General features: G+C 40.3%; 3 protein-coding genes across 9 annotated transcripts in view; 2 read left to right on the top strand and 1 right to left on the bottom strand.

Moving 5' to 3' along the window:
- Positions 1-1,239: 1,239 nt before the first annotated feature.
- Positions 1,240-5,480, bottom strand: LOC108442838 (HPS6 biogenesis of lysosomal organelles complex 2 subunit 3). Its single transcript, XM_017723085.2, has one exon. The coding sequence runs from the start codon at positions 4,841-4,843 to the stop codon at positions 2,288-2,290; it is 2,556 nt and encodes an 851-aa protein (XP_017578574.1). The 5' UTR covers positions 4,844-5,480; the 3' UTR covers positions 1,240-2,287.
- Positions 5,481-5,547: 67 nt separating this feature from the next.
- nsmce4a (NSE4 homolog A, SMC5-SMC6 complex component) lies at positions 5,548-12,298 on the top strand. Of its 3 annotated transcripts, none has more exons than XM_017723096.2 (11): positions 5,548-5,672; positions 6,639-6,924; positions 7,060-7,140; positions 7,306-7,436; positions 7,576-7,721; positions 7,825-7,924; positions 8,015-8,105; positions 8,233-8,327; positions 9,393-9,441; positions 10,666-10,751; positions 11,038-12,298. In XM_017723096.2, exons 2-11 carry the CDS (start codon positions 6,708-6,710, stop codon positions 11,107-11,109), a joined length of 1,068 nt encoding a protein of 355 aa, XP_017578585.1. In that variant the 5' UTR covers positions 5,548-5,672; positions 6,639-6,707; the 3' UTR covers positions 11,110-12,298. The 3 variants fall into 3 exon arrangements, with proteins under 3 accessions (XP_017578585.1, XP_017578592.1, XP_017578601.1); XM_017723103.2 differs by having other exon boundaries at positions 5,603-5,672; positions 6,636-6,924; XM_017723112.2 differs by lacking the exon at positions 5,548-5,672 and adding an exon at positions 5,704-6,456 and having other exon boundaries at positions 6,636-6,924.
- A 495-nt stretch (positions 12,299-12,793) lies between these two features.
- Positions 12,794-17,887, top strand: part of tacc2 (transforming, acidic coiled-coil containing protein 2) — an 80,347-nt gene continuing 75,253 nt past the window's right edge. For 2 of the 5 annotated variants that reach the window (XM_037538438.1, XM_037538436.1), the window contains exon 1: positions 13,059-13,199. Coding sequence is in view for 2 of the 5 variants with exons in the window: in XM_037538434.1 (XP_037394331.1) it covers positions 13,089-13,199 (111 nt within the window). In the remaining 3 variants the exon portion in view is untranslated. Of the gene's footprint in view, positions 13,200-15,881; positions 16,002-17,887 lie in introns of those variants that run through there. The other 3 variants (XM_037538434.1, XM_037538435.1, XM_037538437.1) reach the window with 3 other exon arrangements.

Here is a 17,887-nt window from a genome sequence, read left to right as displayed (position 1 = left end):
GACTGGCCTCACAAAAACCTGCAAATCAAAGAGCAGCCAGTAGCTAGCACAGCAATGACATTCCAAACATAGCTCTGCTGCTCAGAGGAAAATGAAAACAGTATTTACAGTCAACAGGTCCCATTTCCTAGAACAGCTTTCAATACATAAATATAGATTATAGAAACACAACAGCCTTCAGAAAGTCTAGGCACATTCATTCATTAAGCATCTAAACCAGTGCAAGACTGGCGCCTGAATATTTAGGTTAATACCCGGTACCAAGCCAACAACACTTAATAAACCTGCTATGTGTACTACTAGGTTGAATAATGTTAATCTTTATGGAACACTGAAGTGGCATAGTTTTAAACAGTTTAGCTATTAAAAATAAGTTTTTGAACATGGTACTTTTAAACTTAAAGTATGCTATCTTCCAACTGGACAACACTTCTTCTAAAAGCCTCTTGGTTTGGATGCACGGTTCAGAGAAAGTGGAGACTGAATTGGTATAGAACCTTTACATTATCTAGAGGCTCTTTTAACATGAAAAAAGATTCTACTTTCATACACATTTCATTTACAGCAAAGGACTGAAGAACCATCGATTGAAAGGTTCTTTGGGGACCTCTTTTTGACACCACCTTTATTAGTAAGAGTATTAGACTTTACAGAGATTTAATGCTAAAACAACTAAACATCTAAAACAGCTAAACATCTAAAACTATTTTATGCACCAGAATGTTCAAAAATCAGTTCTTCTAGAAAATGTAGTTAAACCACAGGATCTTTACTGTCATTCCAACATCAAGTACACACTTGTGGTCATGGGATGGAAAAAAGTGTGACTGAAAAGGAAATTCTAAATAAAATTAGCTGCGGTGAACCAGTTAAAGGCTGCACAGGTCTTTGCAACGTGCTTCATTTTCAGTGTCATTCACTGCATAATAGAATTTATTGGAAATTCAATTTAAAGCAGGGCTGTGACTGCTGCTGCTTAGTTTTATGGAATGCAGTGGGTGGGCTTGTATGAGCCTGGTGCGTCTGTGAAAACTGGCATGGGAATGCAGTGCCTGTAGCACAATTTCAGGCCTCGAACTCAGAGTTTACTTGTCTATGGGGAAACCTCAAGCTGATTATTAGCAACTGGGACAGCTTAGGTTTCTTAGCCATCAAGAAATAAGTTACATAACAACAACAAATAGGTTGGGATGTCATCAAATTAAAACCATCTAGTAAATGAATAACAGCAAAACAACATTATGTCAAACAATTAATTTTAGTGCAACATCATAGAACATAAACACAGTAAATTAATCAAAGAACACCTTTAAAATAACTTCAGAGTCACATAAATGTGCTTAGAATACAACAGTCTTTAATTATATTCCATTACATTTTCAATAATAGAACCGTTTCTGATATTTTGTTTCTATACCAGTATATCAGTGAAAGGTCATGTTTTCAGAAGCAAACTATATTTTAAAGGCATTTATAAGCATAAAATTAATCAAGCATATTTTGAGACAAAATACACTGTCATATAGCATGTTCATCTCATTAATGACAACATTCAAGTCTCTGCTATGATGCATATGTGATGTCCTGTAATTTATGATGCACATTTAAGCTACAGTTTCTGTAATGTAGTGTCAAGAAAATTTCACTGTCAGGAGCTGGCAGCCTTGGCTCACTGGGTTCCACACCAGAAACAACTAAGTGTTCTACTCTAATGTCCTTCTAATCACTGCAGCTACACAAGGCACCAGACCTCAAGTTGCTCCATTTGCCCCCCCGAGTCTCCCTAACCCTTGACCCAGTCTGGGGCCTAGAATAAGAGAAGTTTGTTGAATGGCCCTTTTGTAACCAAAGTAACTTGTAAGTCATGTTCACTACAGTATGCCATGAAACCGTTCATACAAAGAAATTTCTTCTTAAAACCAACTTACGCAGTTTTCACAAAGATTCACCAAGATTCCCAATTACTGACACATTTAACTTAAAAGGGAATGTGTCCATACTAGAAACAGTGACCTCCCATGGAGATGAAATAAGGTAAAACAAACAAAACACCTCAAAAATTTAGGAATGATAAAATTTTTCAATTATAAAATCCTGTGTGCCGACTACCTTATAATAAAATACTCTAACTCTGCTGTTCACTACAAACCAAACAATCCTTTTTAAGCTTTTGATCACCGAGAGCCCCATATCTCATTCTGGACCATCTAAAACCAAAGATAAACCAAAGATCTCATGCATGAAAGACAGTCCTTGAAGACAGTGAGGTGATTTGTGGGTGGGAATGTCAGGCAGGGCTGACTTGAGACTCAGAGGGACCTCTCTCACTGAGGTCCATGTCCAACTCAGTGTTGACTCTTGCTAGCTCTTTAACTTGACGCGGAGGTGTAGGGGGAGGGTGAGAAGGTGATTGTAGGATGTCTGCGTACCTCTGGCTAGGTTTCGTCTCCCGTTGCAAAACTTTACGCAGCAGAGGTTTCAGGAGCCCGATGGTAAGGTGGCTGCCATTAGAGTGCCCCTGGAATGGTCCTGATGATTGTGTGGTGGAGGGAAGGTTTTTCAGAACAATGTTCAGTATTCCGGTAACAGTCAAGTCCTCTGGGCAAAGCGTCCACAGTAAGTCCAGGTAGGGGTCCAAGTCTCTGTGCTGGGCCACCTCACACAGCAGGGTGGTAAAAATCTCTTTGTTGAGAAGGGGGCTTTGGCGGCAGAACCTCTCTGCCACCTGCGTAACACGATCCCACCGTCCTAGCCCCATGAGGATGCGGAGGGCTTGCATTACTGCATTAGGCCGCTGACTACACAAGAGTAGCTCCACTTCCAGGTCTTGGTAGGCACCTTTGCAAGGGAGGACAGCAAGGGCCCGCTTATATAAAGGTAGGCTCTCTGAGCTTTCCTTTACTCCATAACTCCAGGAAGAAGTGGAGGAGGCACCAGCCTGGTGCTGTGCCAGATCCAGAAACCTGGGAAGCCAGCTTGGCTGGAATTTGAAGATGGACTGACACAGCAGCTCAAAGACAGGCAGTGAAACATTGGCTGGGACATGCTTCTGCTGACCATTACAGTGGTTAAAGTTAGTTGTTGTTTGGACAGGGCTAAGCACAATCTTCCATAATTCAGCAGGGGCCTTGCTAGATAGTGAGCCCTCACCATTACATCTGAGCTGAAGGATAGCCTGTATGGCTTGCCAGGTCTCAGTGGGGAACAGGCTGAAGATACTATTCAGGTACTGAAGGTTTTCCCTATCTATCTCTGAGCTGAGTAGTCTAGAGACTTCCTGCTGAACCAGGGTCTCACAGTAATTTTTTAGATCTTTCTCTGAGGCCTTCAACACTGCTGTTTTAATGTCTTCCAGTCCAACAAGACTTTTGAGCTCAGAGTCAAGGGAGCTTAACAGTTTCTCATGTCCTAAAGAGTCTTTCCCTGCAGTTTTCATCTTCTGGTTGCTCAAGTAATCCCTGATGATGGCTGCCAGTGAGATAGGTGCCTGAAACATCCCGCCCTTCTTGAGTTTCTCAGCTGTTAGCTGTGTGCTGCTAAGACTTCGCTGTTGGTAATATTTACATGCTTCCTCAAACACAGCCTCAGCCAAGACTGCACTTGGGCTAATGTTCTCTGAATGAGATACCAATGGCTTAAGTTTAGCTTCTACCTCCCTCTGGATGACCACAAATAACCCAGCTTCTGAGAGCATCTGTGGGGAACTACTCTCCAAACAGTTAACAAAGAGGAGGCCCTCCCTTTTCAGAGAGATCCTCTCCAACTCCAGGCCACACTTAGCATCAATCAAGTACATCATCTTGCCTACTGTTAATGCAAGCATATCATGGTAAAGGTTTAGACTGTTTTGTATCCCACAGGCAGCAAGGCAATTGTCAGGCAGTTTATAAATCTGCCGGAGAATGCCATCTCTCTGCATTACGCAAACCCATCCAGAGCTGAGGAGGAGCAGGAGATCCCCACATCCAGCAGGACAAAAACCACAGATATCAGGAGGATTGGTGGTGGAGAGAATTCCAATGCAGTCAGTGACCAATCTCTTAAAGTCAGACTCCTTATGTGATGTGGAATTTCTGACAAGCAGTGTTCCCATACTGACACTGTGGAACTTAAAGATGTCATGTTGAGGGGACCAGGTTAAAAACACGTTTGAAACAGTGATGAGTGGATGCTCTTTTATGTCCGGTAACAAATATACAATATCCCCAGAACTGACAACCAGATAACGAGGATTGTTGTGCAACGCAATTTTCACCCCCCCCAAACAGACACCCACCTCATCTACTTCAAATGTCCTTTTACAGATGCAGAACCTGTAGTTATTGCGAGACACACCGGAGCCTGCAGAGCTCTCTGAGGGAGGTCTCTCCTCACACCAGATGATAAAATTCTGACTGATGCTGACAGAAACGATTTTTGCTCTGGGGCTGTTGCACAGATCCGAAGTTTGCAGTAGGTTCCATCCCGATTTCCGCTCAGAGAATTTCCAGAACTCCACTTTGCCGTTCTCAAATATTACCCCGAGCAGATTGGCACCATCTTCTGTGTTGCTTTGGTCGAAATAAATTAGGTCAACTACTGGAACATTCCGTGTCAGTACTAAATCGAGATGCTTCTGGCATTGTACAAGATGAGCTCTTTGATATTTGTCATATGTCATAAGACCACTTTTCGGTGTGTGGAGGATGACGTGAATGTGTCGCCCATCTGGACTAACTCGTACGTTCGACAAGCAGTTTTTGGAGGAGGTGTTGGAATAAGACTGTTTTAAAAACTCTTTCAGATCTTTACCTCTTGTAAAATCCCCGAAATCTGTCACCTGTTCCAGAGCATGTCGTGTCATATTAGCTGAAGGTGAGGAAATCCAGACTAGGAAGCAAACCGAGCGGTTAGCGGTGCTGACAGATCCTCAGATCCTCCGTCTTTCAGTTCATGGCATTGTCAGCCAACGGCTTTCTGACACATCTGCCTTTCGTCGTTTTTAACGTTCCCATTATAGTTTCAGATGTCGTTGTGTTCAGAAAACCCTTTCCAAAAAGTCTGGCTTTTCACACAGTCCACAGCTCATCTTCTCTCTGCCTCGCCTCCTGCCATCACGAGTTTACTAATTTCCGGAAACTATGCGGACTGTTTTTTTTTCCTCTGTGGGAGGAGTCGAAAAAAGGGCGCATCCATCGATCTACACCTCATACACACTCACGAATGTCACACACTATGATATACAAATCATCGAATCCATACAGACGTAAATTCCGCTACTCGAGCGCACTAAAGCAGTTACAACTGAACGCTCACTTTATAAATGTCACACTGTAAAACGACCTATGCAGCCTGTGACCATTACCTTTATCCGAAACCAGGATGTACAGTTTCGTAAAATAATTTCATGTTAGTATACGCAATGTGAAGCTTCACAGTCTATCAGTAATCCATTGACATGTACAGTAGGCATTCATATGTTATATTTCAATTTCCTTATAATCGTTAACTACTAGAAAAATCGTGTAAATCTTTTAGAAAAACTCTGTAATGGAAATACCCAAACGAAACCCCTGAGACGCAAACTCCGGAGTGACTTGAACGCAGCACAGAAACCCGGAAAGAAAGCGACTTCCTTGTTTATTTTCGCGCGAAGCGAGTACAAACACAGCACTGTGGAGCCGGATTTTATAGTTAAGTAACATTAATTGCTGTGTATTTCGATATATGATGCTTTCTACTATCTGCCTATGAAATAAATTTGTTAACACTGCTAACGAAGCCGTTTTGTCCAAATAAAAGTAGTGCTAACTGATAACCACGGACTTACAGAATCGGATAAAGTAACTTAGCGTTAGTTAACGTTAGCTTAGCTTAACTAGTTAGTAAGGGTTTCTGTTTCTGCAGAACACTTTTTACTCAACGTCACACAAGCGTCCCAATAATTAAAGCCAAACTGTATAATAGCTTGCACCCAGTTAACGTACACAGCATCGTTGGAGTTGTTAGCTTGCTAGCTAGAGTTATTTAAAATAACAAGACGACGAATTGCCTGTCGTTTTTCAGATTACTAGCTAACGTTATTTAGCATTCGGCTATCCTGTCTAACTAGCTTTCCAACTATCTTTTGTCGTAATTGTAACGTATTTTATGTAAACCCCACAGGCAAGATAATGAACAAAAATGCTCAAAATTGTCGACATAATTCTCTAGAGCTACAGCCACAATCGTTTTAAGATAGCTGTCCCTATCAGCTATCACATTCTCTGTCATAAAAAGCAAATGTCCAGTAGATAATACACTAGTGGTTTTCAGCCCTTGTCTTGGATTCCCACTGTTCTGCATATTCTAATGTTTCCTAGCTCTCAGCACACCTGATCAAACTAATCGGTTAACAAGCCTTTCCTGTGGTAAAGTGGGCGTAGTAGAACATGGAAAACATAAAAATATGGATGGCATGGTGGTCTCCAGAAAAAGGTTGGGACCCACTGGTCTATGCATATCTTAAACTGGTTTCACCTGATCTCAGAGTACCTTGTTTACATGTGATAATAGTCAATGGCAAGAAGTTCTGTAAATATGGCCCCTGCTCCAAATTGACTGGAATTGTGGAATCGAAGATGTGCTGTATAATTATACTTTTGCATTCTTTAAAGCAGTTGGAGAGTGGCGGAGCCGTAATCCAGATTAAAACCACTATCACTCTTTACAAGAGGGCGGTGTCACTAATGTCAGATTCAAGGCGGAGGGTTAGCAGAGGGAGCCAGGAGGAGTCTGCCTCACATGCCAATGGAATGGGAGGCCGCAGTAGGCCAGACAGAGCAGCAGATACTGGTGATGAGGATGATGGTGCAGGTCCATCAGGTATCCACGAAGAAGATGATGACCCGGCCCGTCGGAGGGAAATCAGAAGCCAGTACAGGGATCTCATCAACTCTGTCCAGCGTGAGTTTGAGCACTTGATTCTCCTCACAGCTGTACTTTATCAGTGTCATCCTGCAGTTGCTTTGAAATTTCTGAAATGCTATGGCTGTTTTGGAAAGATCATCTGTACTAACATACCCTTCATATTGTTCACAGAAAATCGTGAGGATATGCTGAACCCAGCCAACAATAAGCTCATTGATGTGTTAGAGGAAGCCAACAAACTGTTTGCCAATGGTAATATATGCAGTTTTCATGCTGACTAATTCTAATTTATTTCTGTCCTTCAGTTTGTACATATTGTGTCTGAATATTATGACATAATTGACTTCTGTTAAAGTATTTTTCAATACATATATGTGCCCCAGAAAATAGGTTGTGATGATCTTTGTTTCTTTGTAGTCAGGCAGGCTCGGGAAGCTGCTTTGGATGCTCAGCTGCTGGTCCTGGCCACAGACCTAGGGAGAGAAAAGGCCAGCCAGCTCCATGCAGAGGGCTCATCTTTTGATCCATCTGCATTTGCAGAACATTTGGTGAGTTGTGGCAGTGAGGATGCTAGAAAGATGTGAATGATTATTTTCTGAACAGATGTAGAGAAGTTGTAACACTATAGAGTCTCTTTGCAGCATAAATAAACCCTCTACCTCTTTTTACATTTTTTGGCCAAACCAGTTGTCCTTCATGGGTCTTAATCGTTTAGAAGAAGAGGAGGATGATCAAGATGGCTGCTTATACGGGTATTTGCCTCCAGATGCTTGGCAGAGACTTTCCAAAAGAGCAGAATATTGCTTCAGAACAGCCCCCTCATTCCACTACATGTAAGCATGCCAATTGCACATGACTTAGACAGAAGTCAGACTCTCCAATTTCCTTTTTTTTGTTGTTTTACTGCTATCTTAGTTAGTCTATTTGTAATTTGAGGTTGGGCTCATTTCTGGCTGAACCTCCACCACCACGTCAGCGTGTTGAGAGACAAAGGAAAGCTCCCAGTAAAGAAGCTAAACGCATGATGCCTACACAGGTCTGAATCAACTATTTTCATGTTTTTCATTAAATCATTAGCTTTTGATCTTGTAGATTATATATATTTTACATTTATTTTTAATCACAGCTAAAGAAAATGGAAGAATCACATCAGGAAGCTACAGAAAAAGAAGTGGAGAGGATTCTGGGGTGTCTTCAGAGTTACTACAGTGATGACCGTAAGTACTATAATTATTCATGGTTAAGGCGTGGGTAAGGCAGTTCTGTAATTCTCAACCAGCTGTCAGTATGTTGTCTGGAACCATTCATTTCAAGTTGTGCTTTCTCTTAAAACATTCTCCACAGCACAGTCTCCTATATCTTATTATGAGTTTGTTGTTGATCCCGCCTCCTTCTCCAGAACAGTGGAGAATATTTTCCACACATCATTTCTTATCAGGGTGAGTAGAGATTTTCTGTCTTAATGTTAGACTCTTGCATGTCTGGGTTGACCCCAAATGTATGAGTTAGACTGCATTCCCATTGTGAAATGTAAATTTCTATATTATGATGAAAATTCAGGAGTCCAGTCTGTACTGTTTAGTATATTCTCTGGCCCAGGGGTTTCCAATCCCAGTTCTGGTAGCCCACACTTTGCACATTTTGTACTGTTCCTCATTAAACACACACAGTTTAATGAATTAAAAGTTTCTCGGTCATGTATGTAAATTTGGGGGGGAAAATATAAATGTGCAGATCATGGTTTGCTAGGACTGAATTTGGGATCCCTTGCTGTACTGCGGAATGCCTGATTCATGAGTTTTTAATGTTAGATTCTCATTTTTTTCCAGCCAAATTCTCTAATGGCTCTTTGTCTTTTTTTTAAAAATTCAGATGCTCAGATTCTGTGTACTAAAACACGTGAAACACACTTGCGCATTTCCATTTACCTTCCATTAGCCGAAGTCACATAAGTAACATTCATTTATATAATAGGCCAAACTTGCATTTTTCCACTCATGAAACAAAAAGAAACTGAGGTCAGTAATAAATTGGGAAATTACTGATTGAGCAAAAATTGGCCCATATAGGTCTTTGCCAATTCCGATCAAGCATCCTTGTCTAATTCCACTCTTCTCCTATCTTTCATGAGTTGAATCAGGTGTCTTACTTCATACTAAACTGGAGGGGTACTGTAGGACCCAAAATGGGGTTTACATCAACCACATTGCTATTAAAATGCCTCAAAAAATTGCAGCAAGTCAGAACCTCGACATACCTTTTAAACATTTGGCTTTAATGGAAGTGATGCAAGACACTCATGTATGAGGGATATTGGTATTAAGACTGAACTCTCTGTGTTTAGGACTCAAATCTCAACATTTAAAACAAAATCTAACCCAGGCTTGCTGCTGCAGTGAGTGTGTACATATTTGTATTAAGTTGATGTGTTTTGTTTTTTTTTTCCTTCCCTCAAATTGTTTAGATTTTGGTACATAAATTATTTTTTCACTGTGGTGTTGCAGGATGGCCTGGCAAGGATTTATTTGGATGATTCAAAGCTTCCTTGCATAGGTAAGGTTGTGTTGTAACGTGAAGTTTTATTTGAGTTTCTTTGAGAAAATAGCGTTTGAGAATGCTGTTTGTTTTTCTTCCTTGTTGTCCAACTCAGCTGAAAGATTCATGTTTTTAAAGAAGAATTTCTCTTCATTTTCGCATCAAGTTTGGTTTTAACAAGGAATGTAACAATACTGATAATGGGTATCAGTTTGTTTCCAATACCATTCTCATTTAATCATACTAAATACTAAAAATTCATACTCATACAAAAAAATTCACTGGTACCAATATTCCAATACCAGCTGATATCGTGTGACATAAGCCAAGTTCACACTCTCACGCTAATGAACAAATGCAGTAAACCAGGCTCTGCTTGCACTGTGAAGTGTTAAGTGACTCTAGAGCTTGGACTCAAAGTTGTTGATCACTTTAAGGCATGTAGGCCAGCTAAATGAAGGTGAAAAACATTTGTAGAAAAAGTCTGTATATATTGACCTGACTCTGCCTAACTGAATAGAACTGTGAGGTATAAATGCTAATATGCTGATTGTTTAAGAATTTTTTCATTTTGTAAAATAGGCTGTAGAGAGACTCTAGAGGCATGTTAGCAGTGCTGCCATAGCTTTAGTTCACAGCTCTCAGTACTTGGTGTTTAATGAAACAGGTTTATATTCCATAGAGCTTTCTGTAGAGGCTACATTCAGGTAGCATGTTTTGTGGTGGTCTATTCAAAAATGCAATGAAAGTAATCAAAAAACAAGATTTCAAAATCGTACATTGAAGGTCTGGCTTCAGAGGAAATTCAACTACAGCTCAACCAGCCAAACAAAAGACTTTAAGAAAACGTAAAACTCCATAACTGAGCCTCAGATCTGATTACTATTGTTGACGAGATGAGGAGCAAAACTATGAATCGTACTTTACTTAAGCTTTACGGAAACACTTGTCTCCATTGCAATGCTACTCAATCCAAGGTCACTAACATAGCAAAGCTTGCTAATGCAGTTCATTTAAAATGGAAGTTTGAGTTTAACTGTTAAGTTACATTGCACCCATTTACAATAACAACTACGTCATTTAAAGTAAGTTATTTGTTATGGTATCTGACTCTGTATTGGCAGGTACTAAAAATATGTACTTGTGCTCAGTCTGAAAAAAATGGTATCGATCCATCCCTAGTTTTGACTTTCCTGTTTTCACTTTTTGACAATACTTTGTGTTTGTGTGTGTGTCTTACAGCTCCAGTCGAAGAAGGTGAGGTGGAGCCTGGTGGAGCCGCCGCCCGTCACCAGTGTGTCATTTCAGTCAGCCCTGCCAGCTGGAGGGTAAGCATATAAACAGTATTATCAAGCATTATCCATCTCAGACCACACTTTCCCTGAGGCTCTTGGATCAGTTGGAATATGTGCAGTAATATTCTTTTAGCGTTTACACTGATCTCTGTAAATTATTTTATTGTAATTGGATGCTGATATGTGCTTATGAGCCACAGCAGGAGGAACTGTTATTTTGCTTAAACTTTACATATGGGCTATTCTGTTGTACCCCACTATTCACGGGTGCAACTATTCATAGAAGCTGATGTCTTTAATATTTATTTTTGCTCTGCAGGAGATCATTGAAGCCTTTGAAATTAAAGAAGCTTTGATTCCCACCCCGAAAACATTGACGCAAGAAAACTGAGGAGACAATATTTGTTTATAACATTCTGTTTTAATTACTTATTAAATAAATAAAACTGGGAACTATAACATGATCGAGGCTTCAGAATAGCAAAGATTTATTGCCAAAACTGAGAAGCCACAAGTGAGACCAACCATTAGACCTGCACACATTAGTGCAATTTCTCTGCATTAACACACTCAAATAAGGACGTGAATGCTAGATTACGGATTACTGAATTGGAGAATATTTTAGCCTCCAAAGGGTCCCTTTGTAAGAGAAAGTTTTATGGGATTGCTAAATGCTGCCATCTAATGGAGAAGAAACCTCTTATGCTGGTAACCTGTATAAAACCTCCCTGCAGTTGATTGTGTATTGCAGTTTTTTTTCCAGATTTGTTTTGCTAATCTTGCTGTTTTGAGCACTTTTTATTCTACTATAAAATAGTTATGTAAACAAAGTAACTTAAGTAAGTAAAGTGATTTCATGTGAAATAATTGTACAGGCAGCATGTTCATAACCACTTTCTGTACATTAAATGTTCTTTGAGTTGTAGCTTTTAGAGGCATTTCTAACAAAATCTCTAAATGACTTTGTTGAATTAAAAAGAACGTTTGACAAGAAGCAGAGAACAGTGAGGTGAGGCCTTTGATCTTTGTGAGCAAATTTAAGGCTAGATAATCTGAGATCCAGTGGTTGCCGCATTTGGAAGTTTCCCTCAAAGGCTGGAAGTTTTGGTGCACAAAATCCATTTAATACTGCTTTCTGGAGTTTGACATGGAACGGTGGACAACTGCAACATATTAGATGTGGTATAAGCATCTTGACCACTTAGTCTCTGAATTACATAAATGTCCAGATTTTTATTTTCAGTCATTCAACGTGTTTTAGTGTGAAATGATTCATTTCTACAGAAACATTTCTAAATTCTTTACAATGGTGGTAATAGAAACCAGAGATTGATGTGCACTGTACAAATATAGTCTTTTTTACTATCCAAAGTGACAAGTTTTTGTATGTTGATAATGTTAAAATAATGGTAATTCTGAAAAAGTACATTTTCTTTGGAAACTCTTTTGCCTTATATGTATGTATCTCTGTGTTTTGCCCTGTATGTATCTCTCTGCAATGAATGTTGTTGAAAATGTATACTTTAGGCCAAAACCTTCTCAATGTTACAATAAAACTGTCTTGGGCAGTAGGCAGCATATTTCTTCCATGAGCTTATTAACTGCTTCAGATGTCTGGTGACTTTGTCTAGAAAGGTGCTTTTCACACCAAACCATTCTAAATGACATTGTTTCAATCTTAATTATTGAATTGGTGCCTTTTAATGGCAAAACTCATGAAAGTGGCTTAAGCTCAGCATCCTGGGTCACAGCACATCTGCTAAAAATGTTGGTGCAGTTCTGTAGGATGACAAATTGTCTGAGATATTCTCTGGCCCCATTTCGGTTGAGTGGGCAGTTCTTAGTGTTTTTCATATGCTGGTCAGTACAGCATCATCCAGCCTATGGCTGTGGCCCCTTTAAAACCGCAGATGTGTTTTCGCTCTCTTTATTTTCACCTCTTTTTATCTTTCTTTCTCTCTCTCTCTCTCGCTCTCTCTGCTTCTCACTGTTGCTCCCCCTCCTCTCCCTTCTCATGCCTGTCCGTGTTTCTGTGGATAACAGGGGCTTTTTACATGTGCAGTGCAGCAAGCCACCACATCTCTGCTAGGCTTGAGGGATGGAGGGGAGAAGAGCAAAACCCACCTTTCACTTTGATTTCTTCAACTGTTCTATTTATATAATAACATTCTTATATAATAGAGCATGACGATGTATGTCGCAGATGTACCCCGAGCATTGCTGTAGATGAGGCTTATTAGTCACACACAGCCTCACAGGCTTGCACACACACACACACACACACACTGACTAGCGTATTCTGACACACTTGCACTCACTTGCTCACTTGCATCCTCGCCAGCTCTGCAATGCCATGTCTCTGTAGTGGCGATGCAGTTCTGCAGAGACTATTTCTGCAAGCCTTGTAGTGCTGCTGTTACGTCTCCTCAGGAGGACATGGAATACAGGATGGGGAGCTGCATCGGAGTCGCACGCAACCAGGTAAGCAGACTCTGCAACAAACAACAGATGGAATGACACCGAGAGAAACCCAGACATGCCTGGCTGTTGATGGAATATTGGTGGTTGCTTGGCGATTGTGCCTGTGCGAGGCAGGGGTGGGGAATGCATTTGTATTGAAGTAGGCTGACGTCAGGAGGAGAAGGAAGGAAGAGAGGGGCAATCAATTAGGGCTGCCACAGCAGGCATTGGCCTCTAGCAGCCACGGCTACATTGATGGAGAAAGCAGCAGCAGGAGGAGCGGGACAGAGAAAAAGCAAAGGGGGAGGGGCAGAGCGAAGCATGTACAGTGTGAGATGTTGAGAGAGCAGTGGAAATGGATGGATCACTGCAAAAACGGATGTCTTGGCAAATTAAATGATCTTAAATTAAGCCACTGTATCAATATTCATGCACACTTTTCTGCCAGTGGCACTCCCATAGATAACATCACTTAGAGCAACATCTAGAAATAGGTGAAATAATTGTATAATTTTCATTTTGATATGTTACCTAAAGATCATTTTACTTGCCCAGATATTCCTTTTGCAGTGAGGAAAGTCAGCTTGCACGATGGCACGTCACTGTCTATGAAGGGTTTCTGTATGTTGTCATGGGGGGATATACTGTATATCTAAAGGTATCCAGGCACTTCTTCTAATTAGTGAATTCAGCTACTTTAAAGTTCACCCATTGTTGACACAGATGTGCACTTGTACTCACAATAGAAAAGCACTGCATGTTCTGATAGCAGTCCAATACAGCACATACACTATTATGTCCAAAGGTTTATAGACACCTACTCATCCAGTGTTTCTTCCAGTATCAAAGGTATTAAAAAGATGTTTGCCACGCTTTTTTTTTTACATTACTTCACACGGTGTTGGGAAGTTGCAGCGAACATTTGAATGGGACGCAGGTGGCACATACGCTTAACAACACCATGTCCAATTCCAAGCATATATATAATGCCCTCCAGCACAGGTCTTCATAGAAGAACTGCATCCTCATGAGTGATAGAGCACCATTGAATACCTTTGGGATGATCTGGAGTGGCGTTTTTGATCCAGAGCCAGTCGTCCAACACCAGTACCTGACTTCAGTAATGCTCTTGAGGCTGAATGCAGTCAGATCCTCACAATGTTTTTGTAAAGTGCACTTTACAAAAGAAAGGCAAGTGCTTTGCACCACCTCATAGGGATTTCCTTTGATTCTGATAGCAAGTAATGTCAAGGCTAATATATCAACACCAAAAGGGGACATAATGATTGTTATACCATTTAATATTTGTCATCATTATAAATATAGCAAGAAGAACCATAAAAGTTGTGTCCAACTTTGTTTGTGGGCAAATTAGTTTTGCTTTCATTACCATTCCTCTGAGACCAAACAGGGAACATGAGGCACATGTAAGCTGTTTAGTTTGATCAGACAAGCAGCTCTACAGCTGAAATTGTACACTGTAATATGCCTTAGGCATTTGAAACTTTGTCATGCCCTTGAGATCCTGCCTTACTGCATGGGGTTATCCTTTACAAATGAGCGCAAAGGGGGTGTAACATAGTTTCCAGCTAGTAGTAGATAAATTTCCCTTTAAAACTTGTCAGAAGCAAAAATTACACCGTGATTTGTTTTGGTTGGATTCCATGTCAGACAAGCACAATTGATGTTTTTAGGTTATTTGAAGTGTTGCTCACAAGTACAAGGACCAGTAATTGCTCCCCTACAAACTGACTTGGGCCTGTTGGATAGATACTTTCAAAGCAAAATATCTTGGTATAATTCTGGATTGATTTTCTTTTCCTACATCTGTTGTTGTACAATCTTCCGGTAGCCCCCATAAGTGAAGTTCAAGATGTGCTTAGTACCTTTTTTTTGCATGTTTTGATTTGAGATGTGTAGTTAATGTTGCTAACTAGTAATGGAAGCTTATACCACACCAGCATTGTGAAAACTGAATGCCTACTCATTATACTGTATCCTTAAACTGCTTGTTAAGTAATCTCAATCAGACTTGCTTATATGGTTGCTAGTATGACATTCTGTTATCTATAAAAATGAACAAAAGTATGTCACACAGTTTAAAGCACTACTAGCAGCCGTCCTGAATTTAGTTCGTATTTTTGTCTGCGTTCACAGACATCATTGTGTTATACAATGTCAACCATTTAATCCACAAAATTGATGGGATATTACCTTTAATTACACGTCTACGATATTAACCTTGTAGCTCTAGTGCAACACTGATAGGGAATTTTACTTCTTTTTGAACTCTTGAAACTTGTCTTGACTGATGGACTACATCACATCTTTGCTAAATTATTTTACCAGCTATGCAGTTATGAAAGCCGAAAACGATTTCTGATCATATTCTTTTAGCAGGCTTGCAGTGTTCCAGTGATATGAGTAAGGTTCTGTGTCACTGTTCACTGCTCATACTGAGAGCAGATGGGGGTGATGTAGGGGTGACGCTCAGGCTGTCCAACTGTGGTATGATGTTTGTTTACAGTGTTACCAAGTGGCATGTCCTGTCCAGCTGACTCTTAGTCATTTCTACCCTGTCAGGCAGAATGTACCCCCCTCTGACGCCCCTGTCAGTCCCTGTACAGCCCCTCACCCCCCCTTTACCACCCCCAGCCTAGACCTCTTCAGCACTGTGTACAGATATAGTGCACTCTGCCGGCTTCCTTAGGGGGGTCTTGCTAGTTAGACACTAATTACATTAATGGATCCAGACATCAGCTGTGAATTTGCTAGCAGCTAGATGGGAAATCATGGGCTGGGAGGATTAACTCTTAATCTGAGGTGGGTGAGCGTATTTGAAGTGTGTTATTGTGTTTGTAATGTTGTTATTAGTGCAGTTATCGCTGCATTGCTTAAGCTTTTTTTCTCTCCCAAATTGACAATAGCATAAAATACTTTGCAGGTGAAACAAACATGTTTGAATTCTGAACTGAGCAATAGTTTACAGTCTGTAGTCAAAATATGCCCCTATTCAAAATTACTGGGTCTTAGGCATACATAACAAGTGCATTTGGCCTTTGTTTGAAATCTTTATGTATGTATTAATGTATTATGTATTATACTGTTCACCAGTTAGTATGGTAGAGTACCGTTCCACTGAGTAGTGTTGTGTTGCTTATCTGGAGTACTTACTTTACTGTAGATAGTGTTTGTGAATGTGGGATATTCATTCAGCATTCACATAGAATGATCTCTTACAAGGCCATCTCAAACAAACAAATAAACCAACAAATGACAACAACAGCAGAATACCTTCTCACCCAAAAGGCCTGGAATTCCTGTCTGTTCCATTCACTCAAATAGCACTCAGCAAGATTGCTCAAGCTACAGTTATTTGACCACACACCTGTTGCATCTTTAGAGAACCAAATAATCAGAAAAATATAAATTGGGGCAAAATAATGGGCATTTTTCTTAAAACAAATTCAAACAAACCTCGCTGTACACAGACGACTGCTGTTCACAAGGTGATAGTGTAGCTATCAAATTGAGCTGCGTACTTAGGAAGGAAATGGAAGCACATGACTGTGCTCCAGAAGGAAAGACAAGTGGAGTTGACACTGGTGTGAGATGACAGGAGGAGGGTCTATTTATAACATATTTTATATTCAGATCAGTGCTTGCTGGCAAAGCGTATGCTAGCCTGGTCACGTGACCACACAGGCACACAAACAACCCTGGTAGCTTAGGTGTCTGGACGTGACTTATGAACAAACCTTCCCTCACTGGTTTTGGATGCTCTGCTTTTCTGTACTGATATCATCTCTTGGAAGGAACTATATATAGAATATCTTTATTTTTTCTTTGCTTTACTTTTTATTTTTCTGAAGGCCCTAACGGGCTAACCTGTGGATTCTTTATATATCTGTGGCTTTATTTCAGCTTTATGTATGTCCATAAAACACGAGGAGCTAATAAAACACAAAGCTTCGTCACAGCTACCAGGAGCACTCTGAATGTTCTGTTTGAGAGAAGGGATGACAGGTATGATGGCAGTCTCAGCAGGGGGAGACAGAGAGCAGATGCTTGTGACTAGTTGACTGCGGCAGTAATCTCTATTGCCAAAACATAGACAGACAGCAATCTGTCAGTCAAGGAGATTACCACATGAGATTAGCCTGCTGATGTGGTTAGGGAGTAAAAATAAAGACTCTACACACATTTTGTCACTAAACACATTTTGCAGCGAGTGATAGCATTGCGCAGAAAGCCTGAGGGCTGTTGTACTTAGGCTCTTAAAATTGAGGAAAACACAGCTTAAAGGTTGCTGTTAAATGGCCAATATAATAGAACATATTTACACCAATTAATCCTACATCTGTTTAACCTAGCCATTGACATGAAAAGGAGAATTATAGCAAACAGCATGCTGCGAAGTTTGGTAGGAACAGTTTGTTCTGTACATTTAAGTCTGTGCTGCTTTTTAAACACTGTGTTCCTCATATCTGAAAGGGTTGCTTGATCAGAACAGAGGTAATTTACAAATATCAGCCCTAAAGGCATAGTAAGAGAAACAGCCTTTTTAATTTTAAGGGTAAAAGAGTCTGGAAAATAGACATTAGACAATAAAATGTGTGTTCATTTATTTATTTATTTTAATTAAGAAGTTTTATGTAGTGAGTAAACATGGTTAAAGTTTCAAAACTTGCCATTCATGCCCTAGCCCA

The sequence above is a fragment of the Pygocentrus nattereri genome, chromosome 5 (genome assembly GCF_015220715.1).
Source record: "Pygocentrus nattereri isolate fPygNat1 chromosome 5, fPygNat1.pri, whole genome shotgun sequence".
Classification (NCBI taxonomy): Eukaryota; Metazoa; Chordata; class Actinopteri; order Characiformes; family Serrasalmidae; genus Pygocentrus; species Pygocentrus nattereri.
The sequence above is the reverse complement of the archived record's forward strand: the minus strand, read 5'-3'. Positions and strand labels throughout refer to the sequence as shown.

Bases quoted from the DNA above. Each gene is read 5' to 3' on its own strand.
- LOC108442838 (XM_017723085.2), bottom strand. From the start codon at position 4,843: ATGACACGACATGCTCTGGAACAGGTGACAGATTTCGGGGATTTTACA.
- nsmce4a (XM_017723096.2), top strand. From the start codon at position 6,708: ATGTCAGATTCAAGGCGGAGGGTTAGCAGAGGGAGCCAGGAGGAGTCT. The intron at 7,722-7,824 runs GTAAGCATGCCA...TTGTAATTTGAG, and splicing joins GCCCCCTCATTCCACTACAT to GTTGGGCTCATTTCTGGCTG. The intron at 8,328-9,392 runs GTGAGTAGAGAT...GTGGTGTTGCAG, and splicing joins ACACATCATTTCTTATCAGG to GATGGCCTGGCAAGGATTTA.